General features: G+C 43.9%; 1 protein-coding gene across 8 annotated transcripts in view; it reads left to right on the top strand.

Annotated features, from left to right (window-relative positions):
- The window catches only part of RBFOX1 (RNA binding fox-1 homolog 1), a 2,058,026-nt gene that overhangs the window by 1,911,011 nt on the left and 128,663 nt on the right, over window positions 1-18,352 (top strand). For all 8 annotated transcript variants that reach the window (XM_036309606.1, XM_036309603.1, XM_036309610.1 and 5 more), the window contains 2 exons: window positions 9,505-9,648; window positions 16,196-16,249. In XM_036309606.1, the coding sequence (XP_036165499.1) occupies window positions 9,505-9,648; window positions 16,196-16,249 (198 nt within the window). The remainder of the gene's footprint in view (window positions 1-9,504; window positions 9,649-16,195; window positions 16,250-18,352) is intronic.

Raw genomic sequence — 18,352 nt, 5'->3', positions numbered from 1 at the left:
ATATTTTTGATAAATTGATTCAAGTAAATATATTCTTAAAATTAACTCCACATGTTTCTTTTTACTATTTTAAAACATGGCTTCTAGAACTTTTTATTTCTTTATTTTGTTTTTTCCTTTTTATTGAATTTATTAAGGTGACACTAGTTAACAAATTTATACAGGTTTCAGTTACACAATTCAACAACACATCATCTGTACACTGAATTGTGTGTTCACCACCCAAGTCCAGGCTCTGCCCATCACCATTTATCCCCTCTCTATAGCTTCTAGAAAATTTTAAATTGCAGGTGTTCCTCCCTTTTTATTTTATTGGCTAGGGTTGCTCTCAAGTGTTGATCAATTATCCTTGAACTTTATCCAGTGCTGTGTTGTGATTACATGTGTTTTTAATTTCCATCATGGAGGGGAGAAAAAATAGTTTTCTCTCTACCTTTTTAGGTTCTCACATGAGATCACACCCACCCCCACAAATAACAGAAGTTTATTAAGATGCATACCTCCTCCGTACATGGGAGTTACCTAGGAAAACTGAGCAATCCTCAAAATTGCCCAAACTACCACCTTAAACACAATCTCCAACTATAGACAAAAGATGTTGAGGGGCGGGCACCTATGGGAGGTTATGGGGAAAGCACCTTAAACAAGGGTAAGGCTGTTATACAGATTTAAGTCAGGCCTTCTCCACTGATAGAAAGTTCTTGTAACTTCGGGTCATGCTCACTTCTGGCCCAGGAGAGACCCTTCCCAATGCAGATTCCCCTGATACGTAAATGTCCCCCATTGCTTTCAGAGCTTCTCCTGTGTCTGTTTTCTCAAAAATAATCAGCTCAAAATGATCCTTACAGAGGTGTATTTCAGGGTGGCATAATTTGCTTTTCATCATCAAACATAATTTGACACAATTCTTGTTTTATTGCCCCTCCACCCCCACACTCAACACGGTGCTTCCACATCTCTAATTCTCTCCAAATTCTAATTTGTGCTGACAACTTGACCACGTGTCCCTCCTCCATCCTTGTGACAGTCTCCGACAGTGCTACCAGGAACCTGAACCACACACAGCTCTGTGATGGGAATGTTTGATCCCTGCTTGCAGCTGAGGAACCTGGAGCTCAGAAGGGTTTAAGGAGCTGGGCTAGCAAGTGACAGAACTGGAGTGTAACTCAGAGATGCTTCCACTCCGGATACCTGGTGGGTCATCCCCAGGAGGTGGCAGGCAGGTGAACTCAGCATGTCTACACCGGCTGAGAGAGAGGACCCCGCGGGGCGGGGCCAGGTCTGGAAGGCGCATACTTCTACCCAACTATGCCTGTTCTCTCCAACAGTCATCCCTGGAATCGTCGATATCAAAATCCAATTTCACTGGGATTAGCCTGGGGATGCTCAGAGCTATTCATTGAATTAGGAACGATTATAGCAGAGGGAGTCCCTCGGTTCTTTATTAAGGTCTTTGTGGAAGCACTAAGTGATCTGCAGGAGATTAAAGCACCAGTGGTGTTTTCTTAACATTTATAACCTACACCGATGTCCGGGGAGTTTGTTTATTAGGAAAAATTCTGTGGCACACGTCCCGCCTCCTAATGGGGGCCTTTGAACTGGGCCGGGCCAGAGCCTCAGCTTGGCTTTGCCGTCCTGGGGAGCTTATTCGGGAAACTCCACCAAGTGCTGCCAGGAAACCCACCTCTGGAGGTTAATGGATGACCCTTCCTTGGAGGGTCCTGCAACCTGCCCTGCGTGATGGGCAGGCTGCATCTCAAGTCCTCCGCATCCACCACCTCGGGAATAAAGAGCACCAGCTGGTGGTTATTGATACTCTTACAAATAATAATGATCGCCTGCCAGCATGGCTCAGTGGTTGCGCGTCGATCTGTGAACCAGGGGCTCATGGTTCGATTCCCGGTCAGGGCACATGCCCCATTGTGGGCTTGATCCCCAGTGTGGGGTGTGCAGGAGGTAGCTGGTCAATGGTTCTCTCTCATCACTGATGTTTCTATCTCTCTCTCCCTCTCCCTTCCTGTCTGAAATCAGTAAAACAATATATTTTTTAAAATAATGATAATGCCCCCTGTTGATGCATAGGGCTTAATGGTCCCAAAGCCTTTGATGCCATTACCACATTCCGAATGATCCCAGACAGATGAAACTTTACTCTATGCATGTGTAAGGAGGCCCGGAGACATGAAGTCAGCAGCCCTGTAGCTCAGTCAGAGCAAAGCCAAGCCTGTTTATTTACCCCTCAGATATTTACCTGAGAACTTACCATGTACTCTAGGTCAGCGGATTCCATTGGTGCAATTTTGTCCCTTCCCCCCTCCCTGCAAGGGACATTTGAACCTCAGAAGATATTTTTAGTTGTTTCAGCTCAGGAGTGTGGCATCGGCACTGTGGATGGAGGCCAGATGTTTCTGAAATCCTCCAGGGCACAGGAGAGCCCCCATCAAAGAATCCAACAGCCCGCGGTGCCACCCGTTCAGTCCCTGAGACACTCTGCTGGGGGTGGGGGGGTAGGGGGGGATAAACAGTGGACACGCCCACAGTCCACCCTCCTAGAGTTCACCTTCTGGTGGGAAGACAGCCACTGTACAGTTTGCAGAAGCGCATGCCATGGAGGTAGGAAGGTGGGGGAAATCGGTGAGCGAGGAGAGCCCGCCAAGGTGCTGATGCAGCTGCCTCAGGTCACGCGGCCAGAGGCGGCCTCCAGTGGGGGATGTGTGAGCAGAGACTGGCCTCTGACCTTCTCCTCTCCCAAACCTGCTTAGAGGAGCATTTCCAATTCAGCTGGGTCCCACTCGAGAGCCAAAATTGACTTTTAAAAGTCAGACACAGGTCAATCAAGGGTTCTTCCTTCAGCAACGGATTTTCACTAAGTCCTGACATGGAGCAGCCTTGGGGAAGGCACCTGGAAACCAGGGGGTCCCTGCCTTTCAGAAATACACATTCTACACCATCGGTCCCCTGAACACGTTTCTTAGCTCTTTCACAGTATTTTCTTTTTATCCTTAGAAAGTTCACTCCATGTCTTTGCCATCAGATTCAACAAGCTTCATAGGAAGCTGCGATGGCTTAACCCCGTGGTCGGCAAACTGGCTCGCGAGCCACCTGCGGCTCTTTGGCCCCTTGAGTGTGGCTCTTCCTAAGCCTTAGGAGTACCCTAATTACGTTAATAATAATGTACCTACCTATATAGTTTAAGTTTAAAAAATTTGGCTCTCAAAAGAAATTTCAATCGTTGTACTGTTGATATTTGGCTCTGTTGACTAATGAGTTTGCTGACCACGGCTTAACCAGCCGTGGGCAAACTACGGCCCGCAGGCCGGATCTGGCCCGTTTGAAATGAATAAAACTATTGAAAAAAAGACCGTACCCTTTTATGTAATGATGTTTACTTTGAATTTATATTAGTTCACACAAACACTCCATCCATGCTTTTGTTCCGGCCCTCCAGTCCAGTTTAAGAACCCATTGTGGCCCTCGAGTCAAAAAGTTTGCCCACCCCTGGCTTAACCCATCTGTGGGATGTGTGGTGCTGGACTCAGGGAACCTGCAGACATGCCCTGGTCCTTAGAGGGTGTTGATGGTTTGGGAGGCCGGGGGAGGGCTTCTCAGCCCAGCATCCTTGCATCCAGGTGCGGAGAGGCAGTCTGCCTTGCGAGCCTGGGCTGGTGAAGGGAAGAATCAGGCCTCTTGTCCACTTTGGGAACTCATTAAAGCGGCCAGTGTGACAGATGGGAGCCTGGGGTAGCGCTGGCAGGAACGGACATTCCCTTCTCCTCTTTTGGACCTGGTTTGAGGCCAGCTCCTTGGACAGCCTCGTGCTGCCTAATGTGGTTTGAAGTACACTCACTCCTTGATAACAGCAACTCACTGTACATCCACCCGGGGCTTGTTTATAGGGCGCTAGTGGGTTTAATGGAGGCTTTAAAAAAGACGTCCATGTCCTGGTTTAATAGTGGCTTTCAAAATATATCTCTGTGTCCTGATCTTCGTAAACCTGTGAATGTGACCTTATTTGGGAAAAGAGTCTTTGTAGATGTGATTAAGGATCTCGAGACGAGATCATTCTGGACTTAGGGGGAGCTCTAAATCTAGTGACCACTGTCCTTATAAGAAGAAAAAGGCAGAGGGAGAGTCGCATCTCAGACACATGGAAGGAAGAAGGCCATGTGACCTTGAAGACAGACATTGGTTGGAGAGATGCAGTCAGGAGACACCAGAAGTCGGAGAGGCGAGAAAGGGTTCCCTCCTGGAGCCCCGGGAGGGGCGTGGCCCTAAGGCAACTTGTTTGTAGAGTTCTGGCCCCAGAACTTGAGTGATTAAACGTCTGTTGCTTTAAGCCAGCAAGTGTGTGGTCATTTTTTAGGAGACTAACAGAGCGGTGTGAGTATGTTTTCCCTGCAAATTCTCAGGAAAAGGGACAGAGGAAACTCACACCCAATATTCTCAATATGAGAGTCGGTAGGGCTCACTCCCGCAGGTCTACCCCCGAAATGGGAGACTGTGTAGTGACTGTTGCCTTCCCATTGCATTTGATCCTCACTGCAGTCTAGTCCTTTGTGTTAAAGCGCACTGCATAACCAGACATGCTCAGTCTGAAAAAAATTTTTTTTCCTGTTTTTCTTTTTCAACCTCTGGATTCCGATATCCTTTCAAGTCCATTCACCCACAATGTCTGAAACCCTTTTTTATTTTACATGTTATCTTTAAAAATTACTATTAACACACAGGTATTCCTACATAACAATTTTTGGGCATTTGTATATATACGCACGCTACAAAATGATTAATTGAGCGTTGTATGTTTTTATCAAAGGAAACAACACAAAGATTTCTCCAAAGTCCTGTTTGACTAAAGATGATTAATTTTAATTTTCACATGAGCAGCGTAATGCTATTAATCATTTAATATGTTTAATCATAATCTCTGTAATTCCTAATTAGGTTTATTAAGCTGAAACATCCAGCAGTTATGCACAAATCCAAATCTAAGTTTCCTCCTGCCCCCCAGCCCTCCCCGGCCTTCCCGCTGCAGTTTGACGGTCTGTTTGGGGCGGCTCTGCCTCTGTATCTATTATTGTTCAAAAGTTAATGCCATTCATTTTATAAAAATCAAAGCTTCTCTTGGTTCATTATCTATTTTTCCCACATTTTTTAAGTTCTTCTGCAGTTACTCTACGTTGTAATTTCCATGCAATTAATACCTGGATTATGAGAGGCTCCAGTAGCTTCTCTACAGTGAATGTTTGGACCTGCAGATCCTGGGGGTCAATATTCAGTGTGACTGGTGTTTCAGCTGACATGCTGCCTGTGCACAAAAACAAAATACATTTATTAATTTAAAAAAATATGTTCTAAAGGAAGGCACTAATTAAAACCAGAGAGTGCGTGAGATTTCAGGCCCTCTTCCTAGTATCAGCGGTAGCCCTCCGAGGACCAAGGTGTCAAGTCCACCGACAGAGAAGTGAGATATTCTCCAAGTGTTGGAGGTCGTGTCAAGTCCACCGACAGAGAAATGAGATATTCTCCAAGTCTTGGAGGTCGTGCTGTCTGAGCTCAGGCCCTCCAAATAATCAATCTGTGCTAGCATATCCATGACTAAAATAATCACTCCGCCCTGGAGGCTTTGCATTTGATCAGGAGTCTTAGTGAAAAGGAATGGCCAAGCTGGTGAGATATCACAGTACTCAAGTCCTTTGACTTCCATGACACCATGGCCCTGAGGCAGCCAGAGCCCATGGTTTCCCTGTTCTTGTTAATGGTGACTCAGATGAGGAGCCAGGTAGGACTTTGTAAGACATCTGACACATCTCTACTTGTTTGGGGTATTGTTTGAGGATTTTGATTGGAGAAGAAAGTTGGAGGCAATTTACTTTCCTGTACAGAAAAGAAACTAATATAAATTGGCATAGTTATAAAAAGAAAGAAGCAGCTCTGAGAAGACATTGATAATAAGTGTAATTTAAAAATTTATGTATACTTACAATTAAATAAATCATATTTAAAATAAAGATAATAAATTCTCAAAAAATAAAAAAAAAAAAAAAAAAAAAACAAATCTAAGTTTCCTTCTTGGTAGGAGGCTATGGGAAGGAGCTCGTTGCAATTTGCATTTGAACAGCAACTTCTAACAGGAGGGAAAAAGTGGACAGGATGTTTCAATCTCAGCTGCCGCCTCTGCAAACTTAAGAGTACTAAGATCCTTGGCCACTCCGAAAAGTGACAATCCCATGATTCAAGGACATGTTCACCTTGTGGACATGTAACCAAATCTCACCACGAGAGGAGAAAACATGGATCCTGTTTTTGTTTGGGTATCAATATTTTTCTTCCATGATTATTTGATGGTGCACTCCTTCATTCTTTGTTTATTCATACACTCATCTTCCATTCACCCCTTCAGTCAGTGAGTCAGCCGGCCATTACACAGGCATTTGCCATGTGTCTACCGCGGCTCATGTGCTGGTCATGTCACCCTGCTATGATCTTTATGTGGCTCTTCAGAGCTTGTAGGGTGAAGTGTATACTCTTGCTCACAGGGTCATCCATGATCCAGCCTCTACCTGCCTCTACAGTGTGCTCTCCTGTGCCTCCTCCATACTCGCACCCTCTGGCCAGGGCCAGTGAGTTCCACACGTACTTCCTGAATCTCTGTGTCTTTGCATAAGCCAGTGGTTCTCAACCTTCCTAATGTCGCGACCCTTTAATACAGTTCCTCATGTTGTGGTGACCCCCAACCATAAAATTATTTTCCTTGCTACTTCATAACTGTAATTTTGCTACTGTTATGATTCATAATGTAAATATCTGATATGCAGGATGTATTTTCATTGTTACAAATTGAACATAATTAAAGCATAGTGATTAATCACAAAAACAATATGTAATTATATATGTGTTTCCCGATGGTCTTAGGCGACCCCTGTGAAAGGGTCGTTCAACCCCCAAAGGGGTTGCGACCCACAGGTTGAGAACCGCTGGCATAAGCTTTGCCGCCTGCTGTCACAGGGCCAGTCCCCGTCACCTCTTCTCTTAGGCATCCCCCACTTCAGACTTAACCTGCAGAACTGGTAGGCCTTGTGGAACCTCCAACAGTGTTGTGTGCCCCTGATTTAAGTTTACTTGGTCTCCTGGGATTTGCTCTCCTCCCAGCATTTAACAGTGATATTACAGATGACTCTTTCTAACTCTTTGTCTAGTACTAAAATGGGAACTGCATTTTAAGACCAACTTCCGTGTCTAATGTATAGTAGTTGCTCAGTAAAGAGGTGTTTCATAAGCAAATAAGGACCTTTCTTCTTTGTTTCCTGTGAGGGTCTCTTTACATCTCTCATTGGATATTTTTTTAAAATCATCATTCTAAAAAAATGCATTACATTTTATTTATTGACTGTACACCATGAACCAAGAACTCTGCCAAGCAGGCATACGTTATTGTGTTCAATCTTCACAGAGCCATTTAAGGTATGCGGCGTTCTTACTGTTCATTTTCCAGACTAGAAAACTGTCACCATCCTCCTCCTTACTCACTCCAAAAGCATATGCATAATTGTTGTTGCCATCATAACATTGCACTTGGGAGTGGACAAAGTCATCTGGTAGGGGGCTTTGGATATGAAACCAGCTTGCAAAGTAGTGTGCCAATCACCTGGCGGTCTTGACTTCAAACTGCAATTCAGGATGTATAGGATGGAGAATAATGAAATAATAAATGAAATCTGCCAGTTAATACAAGAGTTGACAAGAAAGTCACTAATTATGCTCACGTTATTTTGGCATATATCTATTTCACTTTGTAAAATTGTCTTTATTGTTTTACAGCTGGCTGCCTGCATTGATAGGTTTTGTCTCAATTATATGCCACTAAATTGCATGTAAGTAGGTGAGGACGATTCCTTGCTCATAATTTGATGAGCTTCCACATAGGTTTTTCCATCTTGGCCTCAGAGAAGCAGGTATCTGACGTGGATGGCATCTACTGCCACCTGCAGGTAGTATGTGCTAATTGCAGGGAAAGTAAAAATGAAGCACCTCTGAAATGTTGAAACTCTAGAACTCAGAGTATGGGCATGGCTACAATGATACCAAATGTTACTGTGACTTTTCTCCTAAGTTCCTGTTTATATAAGGGTGTCAGTGTAATAGCATGTGATGCAGGCTTTTATTTGGGAGGGGTGAAATGGGAGGCAGGTGAGCTATGCTAATAATGTGACATTGTCCACACCAACTTAATGCAACGTTCTGCAGTTCTGTGTCTGCTTGCCCCATATGGAAGCCACTAGCCACATGTGGTTACTGAGCACTTGAAATGTGGCTAGTGTGACTTAGGAGCTGAATTTTATATTGTATTTAATTTGTTTACATTTAAATCGTTATATGGGGTAAACTATAATGGACAACACTAGCCTACACAAACAAGAAACAAAAGTTCAGCCCTAACCGGTTTGGCTCAGTGGATAGAGCATTGGCCTGCGGACTGAAAGGTCCCAGGTTTGATTCTGGTCAAGAGTATGTACCTTGGTTGCGGGCACATCCCCAGTAGGAGATGTGCAGGAGGCTGCTGATCGAGGTTTCTCTCTCATTGATGTTTCTAACTCTCTATCCCTCTCCCTTCCACTCTGTAAAAAATCAATGAAAAAATATTTTTAAAATAAAGAAACAAAAGTTCAAACCATAAAGTAAAATAAAATAATTTAAGTCAATCAGCTAGCTATTTGGACTGCAGAATACCAAATGGCCTTTTCAAATGTTTTAGTATATATACTAATATTTTATCTGCACAACCTCAACAATTATGTAGCTGTATCCTAAGATTTCGAACAGCCTTGAGTAAGGGATCCACCTTCTCCTGCCTTTATGAGTCCTATCCCCTTCCTGATGACACTTTTCTCTGACAGCCTGTTAAAATTCCCTTTAGTGCTTTTCTCCTTTTGTCATCTCCATATTTATTTATTTATTTATTTTTATTTATTTATTTTTGTTGTTAATCCTCACCCAAGGATATTTTCCAGTGATTTTTAGAGGGAGTGGAAAGGAGGGGGAGAGACACATAAAGAGAAACATTGATGTGAAAAAGACACATGATTGGTTGCCACCCACACACTCCTGGACCAGGGCCAGGGATCTAGCCTGCAACCGAGGTACCTGCCCCTGATGGAACTGAACCCTCCACTCTTCAGTCCTTGGGCCGACACTCTCTATCCACCGAGCCAAACCAGCTCTGGCCCATATTTATGTATTAATGCGGCAGTCTCCCCCCCGGGGAAATATGCTCCGTGGGGACAGGGGTGTTTGCTTTGCTCACTGTTAAACCCCACCTCTAAGTCCATGATGGGCACTCAGAGTTCAGTAAACTTTTGTTGCAAGAATGAAAACCACTCAGCAGTTCCTTCCTGCCTTTATTTCTCTGCTCTGGCATTTTCCTACCATGTAGGGGATGCAAAAGCATTTTGGGAAAGAGCATTTGGGCCCACTCAGAGCCTCTTTGCCTTGCTCTTGTTCTTTTAGCAGACAGATGACGCAGCGCCGACGGATGGCCAGCCTCAGACACAACCTTCTGAAAATACAGAAAACAAGTCCCAGCCCAAGCGCTTGCACGTCTCCAACATCCCCTTCCGCTTCCGCGACCCGGACCTCCGACAAATGTTTGGCGTAAGTACCGCCTTTCTCCCCTGCAGTGCCTGCTCAGGGGCCAGAGCCCTGCCCTTCATGTAAGTTCTTGCTATTTATAATACGACGTGAGACGTTTAAAAGGGAGGATTTGAGGTTCTATTTTGTGGGTATATGGTAGTTAGGCTGTTTATATGATTTTAGTATAAATTTCTTTGCCTGTGTCCACCATGTTTCCGTTTTGCCAAATGGTCTCTTACTAATTAGTAACTGAAATATCAAATGGAAAATTAACTCTCAGATAAATACACTGCTGAAACAAGCCATTGGTGATCCCAAATTGAGGGGCCCAAACCCCATGTCATGGCTAAAAAATAAACATCATGTTTCACCTTGGTTCTTCTCTCTAAGGCAGTTGCCAGATTGTCATGAGGCACACCTCGCCCTTTCCCAGGCACTGTGCATTGAGAGGCCTGACGCAGCTGTAGAGAATAATCAGTTCTAATGCTTCGTTAAAAGACAAAACAGAACAAAAGCTAGAGGCTTCTCAGTCTGCCTTACATCCTGCAGTGTGCACCCTCCTGGAACCCGTGGTGAGGGTTCAGAGGTCCCTATTGTGGTGATGGATGCACCAATGGCAGTGTGGCCCCTCACGATGGTGAAATGCAGACAGAAGTCACACCCACCCAGAGAAAAGAAACGATAGGGCTGCTTCCTCGTGGGGCATCATGACCCGGACAGTTTTTCTGGACAATATCTGCCCTGCCCACCTTGGGAATGGATGAACTTGTCATTTCCTTGGGCTCAGTCTCGGCAAAGGACAAAGCTACCGTGGGCTTGGATACTATTCAAGCCCAACCCGAATGCCTAGTTCTGGGCAAAGTAGCTCTTATTGCCCATGTGGGAAGGGAGCTCTGGCTCACAGCCCTGTGACTGTGGGATTCGCGTGCACCTTTCATTCCTTGAACATGCACGATGTTTATCAAGTGCGCGTCTGACACAGACGCGGACCAGGCATCCTAACATTGAAGACACCCAGACTTGAAACCTGACATTTCAGAGGAAAAGGTCAGCTCCTGCACTTTCATCTCTCTCATTTGGTAATAACCTTGAGTTGAGCCCTCTCTGACTGTTGCAGAGCAGAGATACCCTCGGGCACTTTCGGGTCAAAGATGACTTTGAAAAGTGCAGAGCATTCAACGTGAAAGTGGAGGTTAAGTGTGTAAAGCAGCCAGGCCAGGTCTGAGTGACGGGAAGCCAGGGGCATCAGATTCCTTTCGCCACAGCAGGTGAGGAAGCCGTGTTGCTCTTCGGCCCATCATTACTCATCAGGTGTCACTGGGATGTTGGCTTTGAACTCGGTCCTCTGGGTGGCCATCCGGTGCTCCCTCATGGGGTCGCTCATTGCAGCACAACCAGTTCCCACCCCCTGAAGGTGCTCTTCACTCCATAGTCTTCTTGGTTATCTTGAAAATTCCTGGAGAGGACACTGCTAAGTTGGAGAGGCATTCACAATACCCACAGCTAGAACTCCCGAAGAAGGGATCCTGTGTGTGTGTGAATATTTGAACCTCTTACCCTTACAGGGGTAGTAGGGCAGGTGGCATGGAGCAAAGTCTTGGTGTATTCATTTATTACCTTATAAACCAAAAGATCCATCGTACTACCAGTTGTCAAACCTTGATGGACATCGACTGGTTTCATAGCCACTTTTTGTAAAAGTCAACATTGTCAAGCAACTAGCAAGATGTCAATCTGACAAGATGATAGATACACTTACTGTTTATGCATTACGAAAACACAGCGTACATTCAGTAATATTAAAATGCATTTTGCTTATCACACACAGCATCTGTGTCCATTTAGAAAAGTAGGCAAGATTTTTGTTATGGGATTCATCCATAAAGAATTATTGCGTACATGTGGATTCTGGGACTCTGCTGTAAATCGGAGGCCTCCTTGTTTTACAACCATCATTCTGAAGAAATGGAATTTTAACACTAAAAAAAATATACCAACAACAAAAGCGTTTATCTTTCCTAGCCAAACGTTGGTGGTGGCAAACCTATTCCGGTTATCTGATACATTTAGTGGCATGAATCCCTTTGGAAGGCATCTGAAACAGTCTGATTGGCTTCCCAGTTTTGATCCCAGTTTGGTATTTTCCAGGACACATAGACATGAGACACCTTCTCTCCTTTCGGTGGGATATTTTGTCTTTGTCCCTTCACTTTGGCAGGAGCTACAGTGCGGGTAATGATGGAGGAAAACTCTCACAAGGCCTCTGAGCTTTTCTCCCTTGTCTCTTTTCCTCAGTGTGGCCAGGGGAGATTCAGACTCCAAACACAACAAGACAAAAAAGCAGCCTCCTTTCTCAAACTGCGGACAACCTGGCAATGTTCATAACAACTTCATCATTCAGTCCTGAAGTTTGCAACCGCTGTGGGCCTAATGGTGACCACAAATGTCTCGCATTTTTTTATTATTATTTTTAATTTGTGGCTCCAGTGCCTCCTTATTGCCATTCTGGTTATCTTTTTTTCCACATGCATTTCATATTCTGTACTTTCTCCTCTTTTGGAGGCATGTGTTTCATGTTTGTCATGAACTCTTCTAGCTCATTATAGATGGATTTCCTTTTCTATTTAAGATGGAGCATTCCTCGGCCTAGCTGCTGTGTGGCCACATTATCCAAAGTAGAAGTCCTCTTAAAGCACCAGCAGGGGTGTGAGTGAATGGCTCGAATATATATGATCAGGACCTCGGTTCTGGATGTTTCACTGGAAGGAATCATTGGTCCTGGCCTGGCTCCATTCTTCTTGAGCTCTGTCCTCATTTCAGACATCATTCATGAGCCTGTACTTCCTCTACATTGAGTTCTTGATGATCCCACTAAAGAAATGTATGGACTTCCACACATTAATTATAATATCTTGCTCCTGAATATGAAACTTAATTTAACCTAATATTCAAATGTTAAGCATCTCTGGGTTTGGGAAGAGAGAAGTGATTATAAGCTATCCAGATCACGGATACAACTCATTCCATCGTAGAATTATTTTCAGAAACAGCTGCTCAAGTGAGTTCAGGTTTCAAATTTGCACAGGACCCTTGATGTCACAGCCTTGCTTTGGTTATCAAAAGACAGACTCACTTGGGCATGCACACGATCTACTGAAGTCTCTCTTTATGGTCACCAAGAAGCAGATCCCATGACTTTCAGAGCACGCAAAAGCAGCTTTCATGATCACCTCTGTAGCAATAATATAGAGTGAGAGATATGCCTGCACTTTCAGTGTTGACAGGAATTCCATCCACTGCGATATTATAAGTAGTGAAGCTGATTTCTTGGGCATGGCAGGGTGCCTCCTCGGTCTGCATTCTAAGCATGAAGCTGACCCCAAGAAAACTCAGAGGATGCCTCTCCTTAGCCTCTCTGTACACTTGTTGAACTAACCTTTACTTTCATGTTACATGCTGTATCCATTGACCATCTTGCACAGTTTCTCAGAGAAATATTTTTTGATCTGAGAATGTCTACAAATGCCTGCGACAGATTTGCCCACGTGCGTGCCTATAAGCGCCTGGATTTCCTTCTGGATGCAGCCATCCAGGCACCTTGTGTGGATTCTGAGACGTTGTTGAACGCCACCCAACATTGGTGTTGAGCAAACAAATGCTAGTTATGTCTGCGAATGAGTCGTGTCTGTTTAAACTGAAAATGTGCCAGCTGTGTTTACATCATTAGTACCAACTTCCCAATTAAACTGTTGATACTATAAATATAGTACACAACTGTCTCAGCCGTGGGGCTGACATCAGCATTCTTCTCAAGGCTCGTTTCCTTGGCTCTGAGAATCATCAGCCCAAGGGTAGCCGCCAAAGAGGCAACCAGTTGAGACCATTTCGGGGCATATGGTGTCATCGTTTTATTTGGGGAAAGACACGTGCTAAGATACTTCTCCTTTGATTCTTTCTCCAGGAGATCTTATTTTAAGGAAGTGTTTGTGTGTTGACTGCTGAGAGAATGTTCCGTAGCTGACGTTTGCTTCATGGTTTGGAAAGAAGTTCTTTTCAAGCTTCCCTGTCCATCCATGCGAGTGCTTTCAGGCCCTTCTCTCCGAAATACACATAGTAGCATCTGTGTGGACTGACTTTTCTAAGTTTAGGTCAAAGTTAATGCTTCTGAGGCGCTCACCCAGCTGGAGGATTTCTTAGCTATGAGATTAAGTTCACCTTTCAATGGCAAACCCTTCGCTTCCAAATCTGAAAGTTTTCTTTTTCTGTTTTTAATGATTTTCTTTGCCCGAATCTAGGGCACTCAGAATGCTCTGTAGAAGAGTATTCTCTTGACCGAAAGACTGAGCGTCCAGAAATGGCAGGGTGAGTTAGCCGCATGCTTCTTGGTGTTTCCGTTGTACGGGCAGGCCTCATTTATTGCACTTCGCCACGTTGTGCTTTGCAGATAGGGCATTGTTTTTATAAATTGAAGGTCAGAACCTCCACCAGCAAAAAGATTACGACTTGTAGAAGGCTCAGATGATAGCATTTTTTAGCCAATAAAGTATTTTTAGTTAAGATATGTACATTTCTTAGACATAAACACTGTTGCACACTTAATAGGCTACAGTATAGTGTAAATGTAATGTTTATATGCACTGGGAAACACAGAAATTTGTGACTTGTGTTATTGCTATGTTTGCTTTATTGCCTAGGTCTGGAACTGAACCTGTACACGCTAGCATCCTTCCATCTCCTCTCTTAGTTGAGCCTTGTCTTCTTGATGCCTTCCTGTCCTTCTATCCTTTGGGAAGTAGAGAAGTGCTTGTGTTCAACAAGAAAAATTCCATTCTATGATGTCCTTCCTGGGTACATATTCTGAGCAATGGGCATATTTCAAAGGCACAGGATGACATAGCTTTGGGTTTCTTTTTCTTGTAGTAAGAACTATTTTCATTTCAAAGTTTTGAGCTATTTATATTGCTATAGTGGAGTGGCCTAGAGTATGCATATGTTTTTCTGTCTTTCCCAGTAAGGTAGGATAGTTTGTATGTTTCAGTGGACAGCCTCTGTATGTTCTGAATATTTTATTTTTCTTGAATGTTGGTAGGACCCTCTTGACACTCGCTCTCAGGGCCTCCCAGCATCCTATGCAGATGCTCCTGGTCAGGCAGGTTGTCCTCAGTAATCTGTGTTCAGCTGGTTCCTTCCCTGTCTTACTCCTCCCTCCAAACCACTCTGTTCCCTGCTGCATAGAGGCTGCTCCATGCTTTCCACCCAGGGGAGAGACAGAATGCAGAGTCTCCTATGGTAATAAACGATGCAATAAAAACCAAGGCTGCAGAAGCAAGTGAAACAATAGGAATGTTCAAAATAAAGGGTAAAGAGATGGAAACATGACTTTATGGTCTCCTGTTTATTTTTAATAACGTGAACATTTGCTCTCCTTCTGCATCAGGGTAAAATTTCCATCTTCTTTTTCCCTGGGCCATGTCGCCTGCTTGTATGCCACCCTCTCCCACCTGCTCTCAAAAGTCGCCCACTCGACTCCATGTGAGTGAAGAAAACTGACAGGATTCCAAGGTCAAGGAAAAGGGTTTTGGAGCATCAGATGCCTCTGGTGTCAGGGTGCACATTTCTTTTTGTCTTTAAAGTGTGAATCAAGAATTGCTTGACATCTTTCTCATGAGGACTAGGAGCTTTAGCAAATGAATAAAAAAAATACAAGATATGCTAGTTGAATTTGAAGTTTAGATAACAAGTATTGCATTAAGAATAAGCGTATCCCCAGTATTATTATTTTCAGGGCATAGTTATTCTGGAAGACTTGAAATTTAAATCTACGTAGGCATCTGTATTATACATGACTGTCCAATTTCTTTGTCATCTGAAGTTCTGTTCCTAGACTTGAATACGTGGAGTCGCCTCCGCTTTTTATAGAGCACATTCATGCTAATTGTCTAAGATATGTTTGTTTGTTTAACAACATGGAGAATCATCTGGAGAGACATACATTTCAGCCCGAGGTCTAATCACAATTGTGCTGGTGTGTGGATTCTGACGGGCGTCCGGGTAGTGGATCTTACTTTTATCTGTTTGTACTTTACTTGTCTTACATGGCCTGGCTGTTTTATGGGGGCTTGGGATCAAAATCCTCAACCTCATATTCCGCTTGGACATTTTACTACCCAAATCCCACTTCTTCAGGGTTTTTCTCTTGTGATTAGTGGAGTGGCCTAGAAGGGCCGGCAGATACATTAGCCATGTTTAATCTTTGCTGCTCAGTGCCTGGGAAAGCCATCCTGCACACATAAAGAAAGGAAACTAGAAATAACCTCTTGATTACCTACTTTGTACCAGGCAGGCCCCTACCCCGCTCTCCCACTCTGTGAGGCATGGAAATAACATGTGTGCTTGTTTTTTCTCTTGGTTCAAGGGCACTGTTTAATGACAGCACAGAATAAAATGCAATATCCTTGTATATTAAAAAAGAACAGAAGAATCTGACGTGGGGTATCATTACCAATGTGCATAATATGATTTCCTCCATTTTTCCTCTTGCTTATAAAATATTTCTATTTCTTTGCAGCAATTTGGTAAAATCTTAGATGTTGAAATTATTTTTAATGAGCGAGGCTCCAAGGTAAGCAACTTAATTCACTTTAGAATCATTTAGCTTATTGTAAAACGCTTGTTATGAATAATGGGAAACAACTGCACTGTTTTAATCAGCACGTGGTGAAAATACCCTTCATGGGGAATTCCTTTCGAGACCACTTCCGGTTTCCAAAATCGTGGGGAAATGCATTGGGTTCAGTTTTAAACATAGAAGGGGGTAATTTAGAATGGCTGTTTTAGATCTGTCTATCTATTTATAGATCAAGTTTCCAGAGGAAAATTACCCATGCTTAAAAAAATAATGTTGTTGGTACATTTTTGTTTTTCAGTGATAATTATGTTCTTTATATTAAAAAGTGAGTTGATAGTCTCATGAGCAGGTAAATATGTGATTATTCTGTATTAATAAAGTGCAGTTATTTTCCTGGGTTGTAGGGGAGAAAAATTCGTATACACCAACCTTTTGAATCTAGTTTTATTGATTTGTGTGCTTATTACCAGTTCACATTTTGCAATTTGCCGCTGCTTTGATTTTGTTTTTTCTAGGAAACCAAATTTTAAGTGGATTTTCCTAGAGCGCACAGTATTCATAAAAATCTGTGGTTATATGAATAGGCTCCAGCACTTTCAAAGTAGAAATATGTTAGGATAGAAAAATAAAGGCCGGACTCTTCCAAAGCATCCCCTGTTCAGCGGTTACCTGTGTGTGGTCCCCCAGCCGGCACCTCAGCATCACCTGGGAGCTGACAAGAAATGCAAATTCTCGATCTAGTGAGTCAGAAACTCCGAAAGCGGGGCCCAGCCATCTGTGCTTTAATAAACCTCCCAGGCCTATTATTAACGTCACAAACGCCGAGTGTTCTTGTTTTAGGCAAATGCCAACGCTTCCTCTGAAGGCGCAGCGCCCTCTGCCCACTGGTGTTTTGTGGGTGCGAACGTGTCCTCCTTCCACCCGCACCCACAGGGAACTCAGGAACCCCGTCAGAGTCTCCTGGAGGGAAAGCGTGCCCTCAGCCTAGCAGCAGAGACCGAGGGGGAACAGGAAGATGCTGTAAGAGCAGCGTATTGACCTCAGCAGCCACATGGGAAACACATGCAGTAACTGGGCTGTTTCCGGACAAATGGCCCACAGGGCCTCAGGGAGCTTAAGCTCCCTTCTCCTCCCCTCCGCTGACTGTGAAAGTGGGGGTTGAAAGAACATGCTTACAATTGACAGTAGCTAAGTATGTAAACAGCCCAAGTGCCCATCAGTAGACGCGTGGGTAAAAAGCTGTGATACATGTACACATGGAATACTGTGCAGCAGTGAAAAAGAAGGATCTCTTACCCCTTGAGAGAGCATGGAGGGACCTGGAGAGTATTGTGCTGAGTGAAATAAGCCAGTCAGAGAAAGACAAGTATCACATGATCTCACTCATATGTGGAGTCTAATGACCAAAATAAACTGATGCATAAAATAGATCCAGAGGGAGAAGCTTAGAACAGACTGTGGAATCTCAGAGGGAAGGCAGGGGAAGGTGGGTGGGTGGGAAGAGATCAACCAAAGAACTTGTATGCATATATGCATAACCCATGGACACAGATAATGGGGTGGTAAAGGCCTGGGGTGGGGTATGAGGGCAAGCTAGTAGGAGTCAATGCTGGGGGGTTGGGGGAGCAGGGAGGACAGGGGGCATATGTAATATTTTCTACAATAAAGATTTAATTTTTTAAAAAGTCATATCTGAAAAAAAAGCAGAAAGTGATCAGCAGGTACAGAGAGATACTGATTTTAGCCCATCACTCCCCTCACACAGGCAATTTGGTACAAGTCAGTATCCAGGGAGGGCTTCTCAGAGGAACGGGTTTGTCTAAGGTAGCAAGTGCCAGCCTCTTGGGAACAGTGACCATGTCTTCCCCACCAAGTAGACATTTGCATTTATCATTCCCTGGACAGCCTGTACCCCTCACTCCTGCGTAGATTTAGTAGTAACTGAATAGGATAATGCCAATGGCATTGAGGGAAGAAAATTCCAGTTTCCCCCTCTCCACAGCCAAAACGACGTTGTGAGTTGTCAGCTGAGTCAGATCCATCAATCCATTATAGTCTCTATAATGTTCTGCTAGTTCAGGGACCTCGCCACTCTAT

This window comes from Myotis myotis, unplaced genomic scaffold (genome assembly GCF_014108235.1).
Source record: "Myotis myotis isolate mMyoMyo1 unplaced genomic scaffold, mMyoMyo1.p scaffold_m19_p_5, whole genome shotgun sequence".
NCBI lineage: Eukaryota > Metazoa > Chordata > Mammalia > Chiroptera > Vespertilionidae > Myotis > Myotis myotis.
The sequence above is the reverse complement of the archived record's forward strand: the minus strand, read 5'-3'. Positions and strand labels throughout refer to the sequence as shown.